At 35.9% G+C, this 21,144-nt stretch overlaps 1 protein-coding gene across 1 annotated transcript; it reads right to left on the reverse strand.

The window, feature by feature from the left end:
* Positions 1 to 13,586: 13,586 nt before the first annotated feature.
* LOC149182748 (cysteine protease XCP1-like) lies at positions 13,587 to 14,352 on the reverse strand. The gene is made up of 3 exons (XM_089414656.1): positions 14,178 to 14,352; positions 13,909 to 14,075; positions 13,587 to 13,730 (listed from the first exon to the last, which is right to left on the reverse strand). The coding sequence occupies exons 1-3, from the start codon at positions 14,350 to 14,352 to the stop codon at positions 13,587 to 13,589; spliced, it is 486 nt and encodes a 161-aa protein (XP_089270782.1).
* Positions 14,353 to 21,144: the final 6,792 nt, after the last annotated feature.

Consider the following 21,144-nt stretch of genomic DNA (forward strand, 5'->3'; position numbering starts at 1 on the left):
TTTTTTTAAATATGGTGTCATATGGTTATACACCCTACCAAATTTAACATAACCACACCATTAAACTTTTTGAATTGATTTCATTCATGTTCTTTTTTCTAACCATAATCTATATGGTTTTGTTATGATATCCACCTTTTAAGATATGGTCTCTTTTATTAATGATTTCTTTTTCTTTTGTTTTATATGATTTTTGTTTTAATAGGGAATTTTTAATATATATATTTTTTGTCTTTTATGTAGGTTTAGGAGACCAATGCTAGCACAACATGTGTTGATAGTTTAGTGGTTATTCAGTTGCCGCATAAACTTAATGGGTCCCACCTACTGACTGGGATGCCATGTGGCACACTGTGGGCCCCGTTTTGTCATGTCAAACTTTGAAGAGCTCTATCTTTCGCATACGAACTCGGTTTGATGAATCGTTCACACATTGCGATCAAATGATGAGATCTACGCTATGGTCCTGGTTCAACAACATTCTGATCACTTTGATTTTTTTACCCTTTCTGAGTCCTCTTGGACTTCTGCATGTGTCTGGAGCCACCTAGATTAATCCTCCCCAAGATGTTCAAGGGAATATAGACTAGAAAATGGCAATCCTTCATACCAGGACCTTTCCTTTCCCTCCAAGGTATCCATGAACATCTTCATGAGAAAATCTTCATGAAAAACGACTTTAGCTTACGCACGTGCATGTGAAGATTCACCAAATGAAGAGCAGCATCATCTCCTACCTGATCCTTGAATCTTGGCAAATAAGTATTCCAATATACACAAGGCATGTGATTTGGAAATCCTGGAATAAGAATGTGATGCATAGGAGCACACCTTGCAGGTCCATGATCCATCTTGAGCCAATAGAGTTGTCAGTAAAACCCTAATTTCTTGATCCTGCATCCAGTGGAGTCTTTATAACGGGTTGAAAGTTGATTGGAGTCTCTAGGTGAATGATGCACAACCTTCTTGTTTCTAATCATTGTTCACCATCAACAATCACTCGGGGAAGATGAAATATTTCACTCCCCGACAACAATGTCACTATGTTAGCACTTTGTACTTCCTCCGGGCTAAGGATAGGAACCCAAAGGTAACCACAAACCACTTTAAAACTGGAATCTAGCCCTTCCAGCTTCAAAAAGGGCTCTCTATAAATGAATCTTCAGTGACATAGGTGACTAGTTTTCTTAGGTTTTAGGATAGGTATTGAGATCAAAGAGGAATATGTCTTAACAGTTTGATGGTAGGGAAGAGGGAAAATCCATTGGGCATGGGGTCATATTGAGCTAATGATTTTTAGTGATATGATGGGAAAATGAGAAATCCTTAGACAGGGAAAAGGTAAGCAATCCTTATGGTGTGTTTTCCAAAATTTTGTTGTAGATAGGTGAGCAGAGTAGTAGTATAATTGATAACATCTAAAGCATCTAGCTGAGGATGAATTTTAGATATTACAATGAAGGGAAAAAAACTAAAATGTTCAATTAGCTGTAATAGAGCACTTAAAAGTGAATTTTGAAATAAATTATTGCTTAACTAAACATTAAAGACATGACATTTAAGAATGTAAATAACATAATATAATGAAATAAAAACATGAGATAAACATCACCATAAAAAACTAACACATGAATCCTTGAACGAGTAGACTTCGACCTTCATCATTCACTAAAACTTTTTAATGAAAATGTACAATGCTCAATCTCTTCTCTATTAAACCCTGACCAACAAACCAACCCTTTTCTCATAGAAATTTACAAAATATATAGGAAATACTCTTTCCCAAGCTAAGGAGGTTGAGTTCAACCATTTCCCCAAAGGTAGAGCCAATTACATTAAGATTCAAAACTGCCTACTAGGAAATAGGGACCAAACTTATGGAAAATATGGGTTAAAATTAAATAGTATCTCTCGAATCATGAGAGTTGTTAATGTTGGGTTGTGTTATATTCTTTCCACGTAGTTAACAAGGGGTTTGAGGGGTACTTGTAACCCCACTTTATGGGGTCCGGGGCAGCGCCACAAAAAATTTTGTTTTTGGACCCTATGTTAGGTTGGGCGGACCCACCTATGGTTTTGTGTATGATTTTCGCACATGTTTTTTGGACGTGATGATTTTCGGTCCATGGTATTGGATGACTCCGCATGTATAAATATGTATGGTAACATTGAAAGGAAAATAATGAAAAATCAAGCTGGTAGTCCCAGTTTTGGGGTCCAAGGGAAAATCTCTGTGTATATGGGTCATTCTCTCGCATTGTTTATTTTCTATGTTTTAGAATTCGTATGTAGGTAATTTTTGTACAGGGTTAAAACCTACATTCAGTATTAGAGCAGTTTTGGCTTCAAGGGGACACCTTTGTTGCTGAGGGGTTTCACTCGGGCTTGTGGTAGACCCTGTTCAGTGGGAGATCAATTCTGGTGGTGAAAGAAGATGGCGAGTAGTGGAAAGAAAGAGATCGAGAAATTTAAGGGTCAGAGTTTTGAGTTGTGGAAACTCAAGATGGAGGATCTGTTGGTGGATAAATATCAGTGGATCGTGGTAGATCCGGGTACTAAACCAACGGGAGTGTCCAATGAAGAATGGAAGAAGTTGGATCGGAAGGTAAAGAGCATAATACGATTGTGTGTTTTAGATTCAGTATTGCTGAATGTATTAGGGAAAGCTACAGCAAAGGCTTTGTGGAACAAGTTAGGGACTTTGTACCAATCTAAGTCTTTGGTGAATAAACTATTCCTGCGAAAAAACTGTATAACCTGAGGATGAAAGATGGAGACTCGGTGGCAGAGCATCTGAACACATTTAATATTGTGGTAAGTCAGTTAGCATCTGTTGATATTAAAATTTCAGATGAAGATAAGTGCAACAGTTTGTTGTGTTCTCTACCAGATTTGTGGGATAGTCTGGTTATTGCAATAGGTAGCAATGCAACTGCCTTGTAGTTTGACGAAATAGTCTCAGCCTTGCTGACGGAGGAGATGAGACAGAAAAATATGGAGAGCCAAAATGGTGATGCCTTGTCTGTAAGAGGATGGTCCAAGAAAAGAAACAAAAATAAGTCATCGAGTGGTAGATCTAAATCTAGAGGGAGATGTAAATCTCTAGGAAAACATGTAAAGGTGGTGTGCTGGAAATGTGGAAAGGAAAGCCACTTCAAAAGGGACTGTAAATCTAAAGCTCCTCACAAAGGAAAGGGATCTGATGAGGCTCCTTCTGCAGAGGCGAAAACCACCTCAGATGAAGGTGGGGATGCGTATTTGGCTTCTTCAAGTGCACATGTAGATCATGAGGCATGGTTGATTGACTCAGGTGCATCCTTTCGCTTCACTCCCCATAGATAGTGGTTCTGTGAGTATGAGAAATATGATGGTGGTGATGTCTTCTTGGGGGATGACAGGAAGGCTAGAATCATTGGTCGTGGAAAAGTAAAGTTGAATCTGCAAGGTGGAAGGGTTAGAACACTTCCGGGTGTTCTGCATATTCCTACATTAGCCAGAAATCTGATTTCTGTTAGAAAGCTGGATGATGCAGGTGTAAAAACAGTGTTCAAGAAAGATAACTGCAAGATGGTTTGGGGAGCATTGGTATTGATGCGGGAAGTTCGGATTGGAAATCTGTACAAGCTACAAGGTAGCACTGTTGTTGATGGGTGCAAGAGTTCCATGGTTCCTGAAAGTGGAGTAGAAAATCTAGTGGTCTCTGGAGAAAAGACCATGCTGTGGCATCAAAGGCTTGGACATATTGGAGAGAAGGGCCTTCGAATACTTCATGGTAAAGGTATGGTAGAAGGTATGAGTAATAGCTCTCTGGATTTTGATTTCTGTGAAAATTGTGTATATGAGAAGCAAAATCTGGTGAGCTTCCCATCTGGTGGTAAGAGGGCGAAACGTATATTAGAGCTTGTGCACAGTGATGTGTTTGGACTTGTGAAGGTTCCATCACTGGGTAAGTCTATGTACTATGTATCATTTATAGATGACTTCTCAAGGAATACATGGATATATTTCCTTAAGAAGAAATCTGAAGTCTTTCACAGGTTTAAAGAATTTAAGGCTCTAGTGGAAAACTAGACAGAGAAGAAGATAAAGGTACTAAGGATAGATAATGGTGGAGAGTTTTGCAGTAAGGAATTTGAAGAATTCTGCAAGAAGTGTGGTATAACACAACATAAGACTACTCCATATACAACTCAACAAAATGGAGTTGCAGAAAGAATGAACAAGACGTTGATGGAAAGGGCAAGAAGCATGCTCAGTGGTGCTGGGTTAGGACAGGAATTTTAGGTAGAGGCGGTGGATACTGCATGTTACCTGGTCAACAAGTCACCTTCATCAACGTTGGAGGATAAGACTTCACAAGAGGTATCGACTGGTAAGAAACTCTCTCTTTCACATCTAAGGGTATTTGGATGTGATGCATATGTACATGTTCCAAAGGAGAAATGAACCAAGTTGGACAGTAAATATGAAAAGTGCATCTTTATTGGGTATAAGGATGGTTTAAAGGGTTATAAGCTTTGGAACCCAGTAACAAGGAAGGTTGTGTACAGCCGAGATGTGGTGTTCAGAGAGGTGAAAGATGTTATTAAACATGAATTCCAACCAAAGGAACCTGAGAAGATAGAGTTTGAGCTAAAGGAGGAAGAATCAGACTCTACAACAAAGAAGGAATCAGAGGATGAAGAGCCACAAACTCCGGCTGTGAGAAGATTGGTTCGAGAAAGAAGGCAGCCAGAAAGATATAGTCCATCTGCTTTCTGTTCAAATTTTGCTTTGTCTGTTACTGATGATGATCCTAGAACTGTGAAGGAAGCAGTGGATTCAGAGGATGGAAAACTCTGGAAAGAGGCCATGGTTGATGAAATGGAATCTTTGTACAAAAATGAGGCTTGGGATCTGGTGGAGTTATTGGCTGGAAGGAAACCCATTGGCAGCAAATGGGTGTTCAAGAAAAAAACAAATGCAGAAGGAAAGGTGGAGAAATACAAAGCTCGGTTGGTAGCAAAAGGTTATTCCCAGGTGCGGAGAATTGATTTTGGTGATATCTTTTCTCCTGTTGCCAAGGTAACTTCTATTAGATTACTTTTATCTGTTGGTGCTGCTTTTGATTTTGAGGTAGAACAGATGGATGTGAAGACAACATTTCTTCACGGGGATCTAAAAGAGGAGATCTACATGAAGCAACCTAAAGGCTTTGCGGTGAAGGGTAAGAAAGAACTGGTATGTAAGTTAAAGAAGTCTCTGTATGGGTTAAAACAGTCACCAAGGATGTGGTATCAGAAATTTGATACATTTTTAGGGGGACTTGGCTTCATAAGAAGCAAAACAGATCACTGTGTGTATTTTAAATTAATTGGTGACCGTGTTATTTATCTGGTCTTGTATGTGGATGATATGTTGCTAGTTGGAAATGACAAAAAAATTATCCAAGATTTGAAGACCCAATTGTACTCCAAATTCGACATGAAAGATCTTGGTGCTGGAAACTATATTTTGGGCATGGAAATTAAAAGAGATTGGGCAAAGAGGAAGCTCTGGTTAAACTAGAGGAAGTATGTCAAGACAATATTGCAGAGGTTTAATGCAGGATAGTAAACCGGTGAAGGTTCCTATTCTTATAGGTGTGAGGTTATCTGCTGAATAGTGTCCCAAGACATAAGAAGAGGAAGAGGACATGTCCCGTGTTCCATATGCAAGTGCAGTCGGTAGCCTGATGTATGCAATGATCTGTACTAGACCAAACATTGCACATGCAGTGGGAGTATTGAACAGGGTTATGTCAAAACCAGGAAAGGAGCATTAGACAACAGTGAAGCGGGTTTTTAGGTATTTGCGTGGCACTAGTGATTATGATTTGTGCTACCAAGGAAGACCAGGATTGGACAGAGTGTTGGATATTCGTGGCTTTGTTGATGCAGACTGGGCTGGAGATCTGGATCAAAGAAGATCTACAAGTGGGTATGTGTTTAACCTATTTGGAGGTGCAATCAGTTGGATGAGTAAGAAACAATCTGTAGTGGCACTATCAACTACAGTGGCAGAATACATGGCAGCCACTCATGCAAGCGAGGAAGCAGTTTGGTTGCAGAGATTGTGTTCAAGTATGGGGTTAGCATAGGAAGCTATAAGGATAGACTGTGACAGCCAAAGTGCAATTTTTTTGGTAAAGAACCCTGCATATCATTCAAAGACAAAGCACATTGATGTTCAATATCACTTTGTGAGGGAAATGATAGAAGACAAAAAGGTATTGCTGGTAAAGGTGGACACTTTTAAGAATACTGCAGATGCATTGACGAAATCTGTGAGCTCTGAGAAGTTATTTTTGTGTAGAGAGACAATGGGCGTTTCAGGGCTGGAAAAATGACTAAGCTCTCTTGTGGCCCCTTATGGAAAGAAAACAACAAGTGGGAGAATGTTGGGTTGTGTTATATTCATTCCACGTAGTTAACAGGGGGTTTGGGGCTACCCGTAACCCCATTTTATGGGGTCTAGGGCAGCGCCCTAGAAAATTTTGTTTTTGGACCCTATGTTAGGTTGGGTGGATGCACATATGGTTTTGTGTATGATTTTCGCACATGTTTTTTGGACGTGATGGTTTTCGGTCCATGGTTTTGGACGCGATGGTTTTCGGTCCATGGTTTTGGATGCTTCAGCATGTATAAATATGTATTGTGACATTGAAAGGAAAATAATGAAAAATCAAGCTAGTAGTCCCAGTTTTGGAATCCAAGGGAAAATCTCTGTGTATATGTGTTATTCTCTTGCATTGTTTATTTTTTGTGTTTTAGAATTTGTATGCAAGTAATTTCTGTATGGGGTTAAAACCTACAGTTAAAAAATTTAAGGAGTATTTTTTATATGAGCTTGTGATTGATAGAAACCTCTCTCATTTTTCAAAAATTATCCTTTAGCTCCAAATCCGCACCCAAATATCATGACTAAAACAGGAAATGACGAAATCTAAAATATAGGTTGTAAAGTTTCATTCGAATATTACAATCTGTGAAACCTGTGAATAAAAAGAAGGAGTTTTTTTATTCAGCTAGTGTTTTACAAAAACCTCTTTTTTTTTTTTAAAAATCATTTCCATTTGGTCATAAAATGATTTTGAAAATGATGACAAAAACATATCGTGCACAACGAACTTCCTTTTCATACTATATAATCAATGCTTGAATGATTGCATAAGGGTGAGGTTCGAATATGCAAAAAACTTCAAGGCACTTGTCATAACCATATGAATCAATATTAGGAGGTTTGGATTCGAATTTCAAGTTCAAACTATTGATTGTGTGGAAGGTGAAATTGTTGATTTTGTGGAAGCACAACAAATTTGTTGCGCTACGTCCTTCAGCAAAAGCACAGAGACTAAGCACAACAAGTTCATGATTTGCATTATTTTTATCACCTCCTAGAATTTTGAATGTGTCACACATGTGAAATACAACCTTTAAAACATCACATACCTATTGGATAGCATCTGTTCAAACTGTAAACTCCCATCTTTGAAAATCATCACCTACAACAAAAGCGTAGTGACTGAGTGCAACGAATTTCACTTGCATTATTTTGACCAAATGTTGAAGTCTATGACTGAATAAAATAGTTGATTGATGGTGTTTACAATCTTAAAAACATTCTTGAGCCTCCATACATAAGAAATAGTGCCAAAAACGTTGATCTTTTAATGCCTTTGATAGTAGCGCAACAAATCCAATGTAACCAAAATGCAACAACTTTTTGTTTGATTTTCAGAGCATCTAAGGGGGATGAGTAATGTGTTGAATGAGTTTTTTAAAATCCAAACATGCCTTTATAATCCTCCACATGGTCCAAGACTGCCTTAATTTTAATTATGACTTTTCAAATTAAATTGTTCAAGTGTAACGCAAAGGAGAAGTACAACAACTTGTGGTGACAAGGATATGATGTGTTTCCTGATTTGACCTTGTAACTGACTAAAAATACACCACTAAATTGACTTAATGATGAAAAACCAAAACCCATTGTTATCTTTACTCATGAATTGGATGACACATTAACACTAGACTTGCTAAACCTAGACCTTTTGAGACATTGACAACTTGATTTTATTTACCACTCAAAACTTCAATATATCCCATCCTAAACTGACACCAATACTTGTTCTCTATTAGATCATAGAAACGCTTTAAAAATTTAGTAATAATAAAAATACCAAACTTTATTTTGATTACTATATAACATAGGACTCTAACAAAACTATTAAAGGAAGAGTTGTTGACTGGGTTTTCCCCTAGATAGGGTTTTTCCCTAGCTGTCCACCTACATCTCGTGTATGTGATCTTCGTGTTATTATTTTGGTAATTGCTTTATGAACTAAAGTAAAAGAATAACATAAGAAATTTAATAATAACATAAGAATATCACAAGTAATTTTCAACTTAAAGAAAATCTTTCTGCCTTTCTGATTTTCCAACACATCCAACCTTCCTAACTTGTTAAGCCAGAACTGCAATGATTTTGGAGTGTTTCTTTCCCTTATTTTTTTATCATAGAAGTAAGATATTAAATCCCATATTAAAGTCTGATATACCACATTGGTATTAGTGGACTTTAATCATCACTATCATCATCATATATATCCTCTCACGTGTATAGGTGAAAATCACTTGCAAGTTCACATATTTCTTAGAGATGTTGAAAGCTATTTCTTTTTTTTCTTTAACTTCCCCAAAGTCTATAAGTATAACAAAAGGATCTTAAAATAAATAGTTATATTTAGAGTCTCTTCACATAGTCAGACTCAATATAATTTCATCCACAAATAGAAGAATGTAAATAAAAAATATAAAGAGAAAATAACCATCAATGATACCCACAATTATGAAACTTTTTTAACTACACTAAAAATTGAAGTTCCACACAAGTTCAGGTTCAAGAAACATGCTCCAAAACCTCTGTAAAATTCTTTCCACCAATATTCTTTTAGTAGTTTCCTCGCCATCTTCATGACCGATGACCTACCTTCACCATAATTATCCATAACCTGCATGCCACCAATGGGAAAAAAATGAAATAGATGAGAAAAAAAGAAAGGCAATGAATATTTTTCACACAAAATCCAATTCATAAGTTGATAATGTACACCAATTGGTCATATACACAAATTTCAAATACGAGCACTAGAAAAAGCAAGGATGACTCACAAATCCAATGGAAATCAAAACATGAAAACCAAACTAAGAGATCATCGATGAAATCTAACGTGTACAAAGAAACAAGACTGGCTAAGGTTCTTGAAACCTATTTTTATTTTTTCCCAAAGTAAACAGGCAATGATTTTCAAATTCCTTTAAACTTATAAAATATTTCTCTAGAACTAAGAACTAGCAGTGCTACAAATGAATCAGAGACAAATACATAAATTCAAAAGTTGAATCATGTTCTGAAATCAAACTAACAGTAAAAGAGAAAGAGCTATGTGATCACCTGAAGATGCGTTTTTATTGTATCTAATAGTGGTCAAGACAGATGAAGCTGCACCTGCCAAAGTTCCTGTTGTAGACTGCACTACACAAATTTCTCCATGTGATGGTGATCATTTTTCTATATCCTCTCCATAGCCCAAATCATTGAAGTCAACAACAATAATACATCATATCCACACTTATGAATGATAAAAGTTGAAAGTAATTTGGGATTCCACAGACCCAATTAACCTCTACTTAGAATACATGGCTATTCTTTAAGAAAAAATAGTACAAGAAAAGGGCAAAACAGGTTTTGATTCCAGATTTTGAATTTGTTACGAGTACAACTTATTTCCGAGTTTACAATTACATTATGAAAGATAACAAGTACTTCAACAGCCTGTATAAGTGCATGCAATAATTCAGGCCATATTTGAAGAAGAAACAGAACAATTTAAAGCCCTTATTCTGCAAGTGAGGGGTAATCTTGTGAGAAAATATAGATAAAAGAAAAACCACTAAAAGCGAAACCACCTCATCTGGAGTTCACATTACTAAAGCTAACGACTACTTCCATAAAATAAAACACATGATAATAATAATTCAGGCCATATTTGAAGAAGAAACAGAACAATTTAAAGCCCTTATTCTGCAAGTGAGGGGTAATCTTGTGAGAAAATATAGATAAAAGAAAAACCACTAAAAGCGAAACCACCTCGTCTGGAGTTCACATTACTAAAGCTAACGACTACTTCCATAAAATAAAACACATGATAATAGAAGTTTGTTTATCATAATAAATGTGTGTTAATTAATTATAAACTTCTCAATCACACTTTTGAAATTTAGATGACACATGCTAAAATCCACACACATGGAACCATCCTCCTACCACTTGTCCACACTGACATTGTCTTCTTCCCGGTGTTGCTCATACTTTTCACTAATATTCTCTTTGTTAAAGCTACTCCACATTTTTCCTCATGGATTGCAGGCCTCTCTCAAGTCTAGTAGACACCTGTAGGATAGGATGTTCACCCAGCTCGAAGAAAATTAGTCTAGCCTTTCACCGCCCTGCTTGCATTTTTGATTGAGAAAATCACAACCAATACTTCACTAGTTTCAGCTTGTTCAAAATTAGAGAAGAATCGTGATTGGGTGATGAAATCAACCGTGAACTTGCAGAAGATGCTCTTTCCTCTTATTAATATATGACTTTTTCTTTCTCTTGATGAGATCTTTGTATATATTTATATTAAAAAAAAAACATTAAAAATAAAATTTTAACGTTTTAAAGTTTTTTTAATTAAAAAATAAAAAGTTATTTTTCATAACACTGTAAATATATATATATATATATAACTTTTTTTAAAGTTGATTTAATTATATTATCTCATAAAATTATACAAACCAATACATTATTAATCCATCCACTCTCACCATATTTTATGCTAGATGGTCTTAATCTACTCAATAGGGAACCATATGTTTTTTACCACAAGCCTATGGAATAATTTTTCCAAAACTTTAAGAATCTTAAAAGTGACAACATCACTAGAATATCTTAATCATGTTACAAAAAATTGAACATTAGACAACTAGGAATGAGAAGAGGCAGATCTTTCACAGTTCTTGAAGGGGCTAACTTCATGGTGATTTATGGGATATGACATTTAATTTATGCCAAATGTGTGTCCATTCTCTTAGTAAAAAACTTTTGGTTTCTTTGGTCACATTATTTCACATGTGCAAGAATTGCCTTTGGTCACATTATTTCACATGTGCAAGAATTGCAAAGACATTGTACCTTTCACTGTGCAACCTATTTTGATTTGCTAATAGAAGAGGAAAATCTTATTAGTATTTCTTTTCCTTCCTCTGGTGAGTCCACTGTCACGAACATGAGGATGAGGAACCCATTGTCCTATACCCTCTTTGAGCTCTTGGTCAAATAAGAGAATCTATGTGTATTTGGTGTGGTACCACTACTTGAAAGAACTCAACAACACCTTGGACTTGTTATTGGACAAGGTTACTAACATGGGGACCACCATGTTCCTTGTTCCTCACCCAATTGGGGGAAAATTATAATTTTTTAAAAATAAACTGAAAGTAAAATAGAATAGGAAAAAATACATAAATGAAATATAAATTTCCATCTCATTATTAATCATTAAATATATTGAAGGTAGTGCTAACATACCCTACCAGGCAACCATAGTTTGTTGTATTGCACTCTAGAAATCGCTAAATTGATAGGGTACCCAAATTCCTTGTTTAGATATAGTGGATGCCCTCTACAAAAACTACACATGAAAATTCCCAACAAATTCTTGCAAGACCAAAACATAAACAATATATGAGCTATAGCATAAAAGAATATTGTGTATCAAGAAGACCATCCATGAGCTAGAAATCCTTCTCCTTTACCTAAAGGTTGTATCTAGTGATATCTACCATCATTTACCTAAAGGTTGTTATATTTTGTTTTGAAATTACAATTATTTCTCACATCATACATACCCCATTGGCATTGATTCTTCACAAGAGTTACCACTCCCTTTCTCCTCCAATCAATCAATAGACCTTTGCAAGTGCTTCTAATTCTGGTACTTGAATGGCCCACTCTTCACTCGGAGGCTTTTGTGCTTCTCCATCTTTGTATTCATGTGGAACGACCACGCTACCCTCTTTATTTAATTTTTCCCACACCCTTGGTACTGGGAAAACCACCCAGTCAACCACATTCCTTGTGTCTCACTCCCATTGGAGAAAAATATAAATCCTTCTTTCTCACCCCATTGGGGAAAAATGTATATTTTTTAAAATGAAATGAAACAAAATAAAAAAAAAGGAAAAAAATACATAAATGAAATGTACAAGTATATTTTTTATAAGCTTATATCGTATTACCTCACAAAATAGAAATTTCTAGTGCATCATTCATCCATCCACTCTCAACAATTTTACGGCAGAAGGTCTCAATCTACCCATTGGGAAACCAGATAGTTTTGACCATCTCCCTATAGAGTAATTTGTCCAAAACTGCAAAAATTTTAATAATTGCAACATAACTAAAATTTCTACAGCATAGTTATAACACAAAAGACTATCAACGATTATATGTTGGCCATCACTTACTATCAGAGGCACCATGCAACATAAAGCTAAGAAATATACTGGAAATAGAACTCCATGCATCTCCATGTATAGGGGTGGCCACCCTACCCCCACCATCTAATGTAATTCATTCTTGAAGGTGGGGGGCTCCACTTGCTCCACATAGAACACACTCTATCAAAAATTTATTTATTTTTTAAAATAACTCTAAATTTAAAATTTAGAAGTAATATAAATATTTTTATCATTTCATTCTTTTCACACTCATACACATTTTACAAAAAACACGAGATTTTCTAATAAAAACTATTTTAATGCATTACCAATAATAATGCAATACAATAATGTATTCTAAGCATTAAAATTTTACAAAATAAATTAATAATATGTTTTACCTATTAAACTTCTATAAAATAAGCTATATTTAATAAAATAAGTTGTAAATCTTCATACTATTGTATCTTATTTTTAGTGTTCCAAACTTTTGTCATGGCAATTACTACAATTCTTTAGTGAATTATTGGGGCCAAGGGTAAATATGCAACACCACACATCCCTTCTGGTACTTCAACGTCTCTTAACAATCTAATGTATCCTACTTCTCCCCAATCTTGTCCCCAATAGTTCTTGAGTCTCCAGAACTTAATTCCCTTATTTGCTCCCTTAACTGGGTTGCCATATCCAACCAGTACACCTCCATGGTCAATTACTAATTCCCATCAATTGTCATTTTTTGGACCACATAGACCACTAAACAATTAGTAATTCCCCTCAATTGTCATTTTTTAGACCACATGGACCACTAAACAATTACTAATTCCCATCAATTGTCATTTTTTGGACCACATGGACCACTAAACAATTACTAATTCCCATCAATTGTCATTTTTTGGACCACATGGACCACTAAATATTCCTTGCTTAACAAACAAAATTTAGATAATTACACTTCCTAAATTATTTATATCTTATTTATTAGTTCTCAACAACAATGTAAAAAATAATAACCACTTACTCCTTATAAAACTGAAACTCCAGACTGCCTGTTTGAATCGGTACAGCTATAGGTTGTGTAGTTACTACTGATTTGAGAGATGCTTCATCCTCATCGAGGACAAAGAGAACCTCATCCATGGTTGCATCTGGATTTCCAATCTATATCAAAACAAAACAACACGATGATTTGATTGTCTTACAAATTATAATAATGTTATTATTATAAATATTATTATTTAATGATATCTAACACAATAAATATTAATATTTAACAATATCTAACTATCTTGATGCACAAATCCATCTTAGTATTAATCATTAAACGTTGTTATTGTACCTCTATTATATATTTGAAGATATCGATAGGCGTCCCTCCGGAATCGCAAGTATAGCCGAAGGGATTGAAATCAAGCGATTGATGCGCTGATAGGCTGGGCAAATTGCCTGTTGTGATAAAGTGGATGCCCTCTAGAGCGCCTGCAGTGAAAAATGCCCAACAACAACCTGCAAGGCCAAAAAATAAACAGTATGCACGAGACACCAGGGAAAAAATCCAGCTCCTTAGTTACCATTCGAAATTGAAATTATTTCTCTCATAATACATACCGCAGGTTCTTTGATTCTTCACACTGGATACCGCTCCCCTACTCCTCCAATCAAAGGACCTTGGCAAGGTGTTCGAGTTCTGGGACGTGAATGATACATTCTTCAGTCCCTTTCTCTTGAACTTCTCCTGTGGAGGTTTGCCGTTACACGTTACAATAAGTAGCCGCTTCAACATCGATCAAACAGAAATATTTAGAGACAATGTGAAATACATAGTTTCTGTGGATAAGAAGAATCTGGAAATCCCAACATAGTCATTCACTTATTTTTGGGCAATTACATATTCTATAGAGGTAATTCACAGAGTCTATGAATTTCACATTGTTCTTAAATATTTCGGATCGCTCATCCGATGCATTTCTTGGGAGCGTTGCCGAGGAGTCGCAGACTTTCTTCAGACTCGAGGTCTTTGTCTGTAAATCCAGGAGACTTGCGGATTGCATTCACTGATAAAGCCCACAAGGCTCCCAGCACCAGAAACAACAATAATTCACACAAGTGTGCCCACAAATAATGTGAATTGGTGGAGATAAACTGGAAGAGGATCTCGTTATATAGTAACTAGGACTGAGTGTAATCCAATGACATCATTAGTGTCTCCATCTAATAAGTCAATGACTATGTTGGGATTTCGAGATTCTTCTTATTCACAGAAACGATGTATTTCACATTTTCTTTAAATATTACGAATCGTGGGGCATGTCTGCTCATCCGGATCCATATTTCTATTTGATCGATGTTACTTTCACAAACTTTCTTCTATAAATAAGTATACAGAAGTCGTGTTGGGATTTCGAGATTCTTCTTATTCACAGAATCAATGTATTTCACTATTTGATCGATGTTTGGATCGGCCACTTATCATAAAGGAGTGGCAAACTTTCTTCAGACTCCAGCCGTAGAACCCATTAAGAATAAACATTATTCATTACAACTTCCGTGTAAGAAACCACGTCTTTGTTTCTGTTTTTTTTTAAGAGAACTCATTGTATACATGAGCTGCCATTGGCTACCTTTTTTCAGATACCCACATCTTATTTACTGGACCTTGGTTCAGGGGAAACGAACACAGTTTTTTCTTTCAAAATTCCTTTATCCTTTTATATCCTAGAAGCTTACCCTTCTTCATGATCACAATTTTTCTTAAGCATCAAGCTTAGAAAATATACCTAACTTCCCTCTAACTTCCCTCTCTGTATAATAGAAATGGCGCACAACAATGGAAGAATGAAAGACAAGGGGTCTGACACCTTTAGTATAGTTATTCAATCCGAACATCTCATCAGGTTCACTGAACCACTAGACTTTCTTCCCTGACTGCAAGAAGATTTAGAATGCAACAGAAGGCACCTCAAAAGTATAGAGAAGACTATTGAAGTTAGAATGATTTGGCTTTCAATGGTTATTTCTTCTCAGGTTTTTGTATTCTGAAACATATAAATCTCTTCGAAAATTGTATGGGACTGGTACCTTAATAAAATGTTAGTTGTTCCAGTAGTAAAGGCAGGGGCGGAAAAGGAAAGTGCAGGTATAACTGTGGTATCCAAACCATTTCTCTATGATAAATTCTCTGGTCACATCAATTTCCCATTAGTTCAAGTCATGTTGCCTTTCGATATTTTTTCTCGTGTGATGTCTGCTCCCACGAATCCTTCAAACAAAGATATTTAATTGAGCCTCCGATTCTGGGGACCATAATCAAGAAATTGGCCTAGCTATTTTTTCTGTGTCTCTTTCATCTCTAGAAACTATGCTTTCATGACCGAAACAAATACCCAATTTTGCAAGCAAATTAAAAAAATTTAAATGTAAAATGTCAAAATATACCTATTAAATGAATACGTACCTAAAAAAAATTCTTATGTTGTGTTATGTGTTCGTGATTCAATAGCTTCAAGGTAAGCTGTGACAATACCTAAGCTTCAAGGTAAGCTGTGACAATATCTACCCTTGTTGTTGGCTCTCTGAAAGCTATATCTGGAGATTCTAAAGAGGTAAATTAAAAAAAAAAAAATACCTATTGTTTTGTAAAGTTTGTACTAGTGAATGAAAGCTTGTTCTGAAAGCTATACCTAGAGTAGCAATCCTTTGGAAGAGGTAAATAAAAAAAAAAGTACCCAATGTTTTATTCTTGTACTTGAGAATGAAAGCTTGTACTGACCAAATGCTTGGTTTCTCATTCTGCACCTCCTTGCCAAGTGTTGTTGTTTTCTCATTTTGGACCTAGAAGTTAAGTGCATTTGCTTTCTAGTTTGAAGGCATGAAATAAGTGTGTTTTAAGGCAGCGGATTACTCTCAATTTTGTGGTTTTTAACAACATTGGAAAGCAAAAGTGAAAATTTCACTACATTCAAATTTTAATAAACACATTAAAACTTTAATAAACAACCCCATCTCAGGAAAAAAATTCATTGGAGCGAGGAAATTTTCTATAGTCTCCTCAATAGTAGGATGATAAGGTCTGCGACCCATGTTCTGTGTTCAAAATTTGATTTGAGTGCTTACAAAAATGTACCTTTGTCTCCCACAATGACCAAATTTTTGTGATCTCCCTTCCCCACTAGCTCGTTAAAAGATATTTGACTCAAGTGATATGACTTGCATTTCAATTTTTTTTCCAATGCCTTATGCAACAAAAGTGTGCTTGTTAATTGTATTGATGATGTCAAAAATGTCAAAATAATTTACATCATGGGAAAGATAGGTGTACTTTCTAATTGGACAACAATGCTAATGTTAGAAAGTTGAGAAATATCATATCTTTAAATTTAAAAATTTAATAAGCAAAATGATATAGGGATTCTTGTTTTGACTCAGATGAAATTGGGAAAGTAAGTTAGGGATAGCAATAGTTTTTTCCCTATTGATTTCTTTGGCATTTCATTGCTTTTTTCTCCTATATCTTCATTGTCAGTGTCTGAAAAATAAGTTGTAGTTTCTTAATAGATTGAGCGAAACGAAGAAGATATATTCATCAAATTTATTCTAGTGGAACATACAACTTTAATATCGTTTCTTAAATGAAATGGTTGTTTTGTATTGACTAAAAGGCAACAACCATATCTCATCTGCAGGTGGTACAAAATTATAAAAAAATTCACTTTCCATTCTAATTGTTAATGATTCGGTGGATCTACTCAAACACAATAGTACCCATGAATTTTTTCCCAAAACCATATTGTTATACTACCTTATAAATAACCCTAGTGTGGTAGTTGACAACTAATTATGTAAATTTGGGTAAAATGTATTAGTTATTAACTTAGTTTTATACCGAAACATTGGTTATGTAGCTGAGGAGGTTCATATAAAACTGATGAATGTCTGAACTATTGAAAGGAGAATCATTTATTGATTGAATAGAGATTCCAATCCCTTGTTTCCTTGACACCCCGTTAAGGTTTTACCACGTAAAAATCTTGCATTTTCCCTGTGTCTTACATTTAGTTTCATTCGGTTTTATTTAAATGGTTCTTGGTTAATTAACTGTTTTGGCCAACAATTGGTATCAGAGCAAGTTTAAACGCAGTGAGCCAAAGCTGTCAAACTTATACCAGAGTGGTCGGGCCTAACGCTATCGGAGAGAGGATAAACACACTGTGTGTTGAAGCCTGTTGTTGGAGAGAGAGGTCTGACGCTGCCGCTAGAGAAAAGGAAGCCACTGTGCGTGATTTGCAAAGCCTGTCCGGAGTCGATTTGCAACGCCTGTCCAAACCCTGTCACGGACCAGTCGAGAAGTGCTTGCTGGCATGTCGAAGAGCTGCTGCCGCAGAATATTTGAAGGATTTTTGAAGAGAAGACTACAGCAGAATATTTGAAGCTGCTGAATTAAAGGAGAAAGTGTGCTACCACGGGTTTTTTTTAAGTTGCCACAATTTTCTTTAGGAAGAGGGTTGCTGCTAAAGAAAAGATGCCAATTGAGTCCACACCCACACCCACGCCCACCGCAGTTGTGTTGAAGAGTGCCGCTGTTGAGGAAGAGGGTTGCGCTCGCTGCCAGGGAGCATAATGTGGATACTCCAACACTACATCAAGGGAATTGCAAGCAAATCCGGGTATTTGTAAAAAAATATTTAAAAAAAAAACAAATATTTTCAGATTTGTTCAAAAGAGCAGGGTTTCATTAAGGAAAGGAGAACAAGTTTTTTAGTAAAATCTATTGAAGGGTTTCTCTAACAGAATCAAGAAAAAAGCTGAAATAAGGATTTATTTATTTTTCTTGAGGGAGTTCAGAAATTTGTTTTAAAAAAAAAACAGACTAAAAGAACAACAACAAAGGCTCAGAATTATAGAAAGGAATTTGTTTATTTAAAAAGGGGCTCAGTTTTTTTTGAAGAAAGGGAAACCAAAAATAAACCCTAGTTGAAAAAAGGAAACCCTAGGAGGAAAGAAATGGCCAAGATGTCGAATGCAAAGTTCCACAGGGCCAATGAAACTAAATGTAAGACATAGGGAAAACGCAAGATTTTTACGTGGTAAAAATCTTGCATTTTCCCTGTGTCTTACATTTAGTTTCATTTGCCCTGTAAGGATGAAGGAATTGTTAGACACAAAACTGTTGTTTATACTCCTCAGCAAAATGGTGTTGTTGAATGTATGAATCAGACTCTTATGGAAGGAGCCAGAAGCATGATCAACAATGCTAACTTGCAAAAAGAGTTGTGGGCAGAAGCAGTATCCACTCCTTGTTATTTAGTTAACAGATCACCTTCAGTAGCAACTAATTGTAAAATTCCTGAAGAGGTTTGCACACGTCAGTCTTGTGATTATTCACATTTAAGGATATTTGCTGTGATGCTTATTCTCTTATTCCTAAAAATCAATGTTCAAAATTAGATCCAAAATCGAAATGTTATGTCTTTGTTGGGTATGACTATGCAGTGAAAGGATACAGGTTGTGGGATCCTACATCGCGGAAGATAGTCATTAGTAGAGATGTAACATTTGATGAATCTTCTTTTTAAAATCAAATGTTGAAAGAATTGAAGAAGAACAGGTATCGCCAAATCAACAAGTTCAGTTGGAGGCTAGATTTTTTTGTGACAGTCAAAAGGAAGAAGAGGCTTCTGGAGAAAAAGGTGTTGAAGATATAAAGGAAGCTGTTGAAGTTTTTGAACCAGTTCAGCAACCAGTCACTCTAAGAAGGTCTACAAGGGAAAGAAAAACTCCCAAAAGGTATGAAGATTCAGCTTCATCTTTTGCTTTGATTACTAAAGATCGAGAACCTTTTTTTTATCAGGAAGCAGTAGATGATATGGATAGCGAAAAGTGGAAAATGGCTATGGAAGAAGAAATGGATTCCTAGCCAAGAAAAATACCTGGGATCTTGTAGAACTTCTTGAAGGGAGAAGTGTTGTTGGATGCAAATGGGTCTTCAAACTAAAATGGAAAGTTGATGGAAGTATCGAAAGGTATAAGGTGAGACTGGTAGCAAAAGGGTGTTCTCAAGTTGAAGGTATCGACTTTCATGATATTTTTTCACCAGTTGTAAAACTTGTTTCTATTCGTACTGTGTTGGCACTAACTGCCATACTTAACCTTGAGTTAGAACAGTTAGATGTTAAAACAGATTCTCTACATGGTGATTTGAATGAAGAGTTATATATGGAACAACCAGAAGGTTTTTTGCAAGGTCGCAACAAAATATTAGTTTGCAAGCTCAAGAAATCATTGTATGGTCTGAGGCAGTCTCCCAGACAATGGTACAAGAAATTTGACTCCTTCATGGTGAGCCAGAACTTTATAAGAAGTGAGTATGATCATTGTGTATACTTCAAGAGTTTCAATGGCATATTCATTATCTTAGCTTTGTATGTTGACGATATGCTTATTGCAAGCAAAAGCATGGAAGAGATCAACAGGTTAAAGGCTTAGCTTTCTAGGACGTTTGATATGAAGGATCTTGGAGTAGCAAAACATATCTTCGGCATGGAGATACATAGAGACAGGAAAAATGGTACTCTTTGGTTATCACAACAGAAGTATGTGGAGAAAGCACTTGAAAAGTTCTGTATGAACAATGTGAAACCTGTTAATGTTCCATTAGCTTCCCATTTTAAGCTTTCTTCGATCTTGAGTCCTAGAACTGATGAAGAAAAGCAGTATATGTCTCATGTACCATATGCAAATGCTATAGGCAACTTAATGTCTGTGATAGTATCTACAAGACCTAACATTTCACATGCAGTTGGAGTTGTCAGCAGGTTCATGGCAAATCAAGGTGAAGAACATTGGAAGTGAAGGATTAGTCTGCGGATATGAAGATGCTGATTATGCTGGTGATTTGGAAAAAAGAAGATCTACTACAGGTTATGTCTTTACTCTTGCAGGTGGAGCAATTAGTTGGATGTTAAAGCTTCAAGAAACAACTGCATTGTCCACTACCGAAGTAGAATATATAGCTGCTTCAGATGTCAGTAAAGAAGCAATCTAGTTAAAGGGTCTACTTGATGAGATTGGAAGGATGTAGGAGAAAGTGAATGTACTTTGTGACAGTCAAAGTGCTATTCACTTGGCTACAAATCCTGCTTATCACAACAGAACCAAGCACATTGATGTAAGGTATCATTTTCTGAGACATGTGATCGATGGTGGAAAAGTAGCTCTTCAAAAGGTCCATACATGAGAGAATTGTGCAAACATATTCACAAAGCTAGTTACAATAGAGAAGCTGCGATGGTTTTTAGATTCTCTTGGCTTGCAGAAAAGATGATGAATGGGCATGGGCAAGGGATTAGGAAATTTGTTTTCAAGGTGGAGTTTGTTGGTAGTTGACAACTAATTATGTAAATTTGGGTAAAAGTATTAGTTATTAACAAGTTCGTTTTATACCGAAACATCGGTTATGTAACTGAGGAGGCTCATATAAAACTGATGAATGCACGAACTATTGAAAGGAGAATCATTTATTGATTGAATAGAGATTCCAATCCCTTGCCCCGTGGATGTTTCCTTGACACCCTGTCAA

The sequence above is a fragment of the Pinus tabuliformis genome, chromosome 3_2 (genome assembly GCF_031772625.1).
Source record: "Pinus tabuliformis cultivar Carrire ecotype Pingquan chromosome 3_2, CPIR1, whole genome shotgun sequence".
NCBI classification, from domain to species: domain Eukaryota; kingdom Viridiplantae; phylum Streptophyta; class Pinopsida; order Pinales; family Pinaceae; genus Pinus; species Pinus tabuliformis.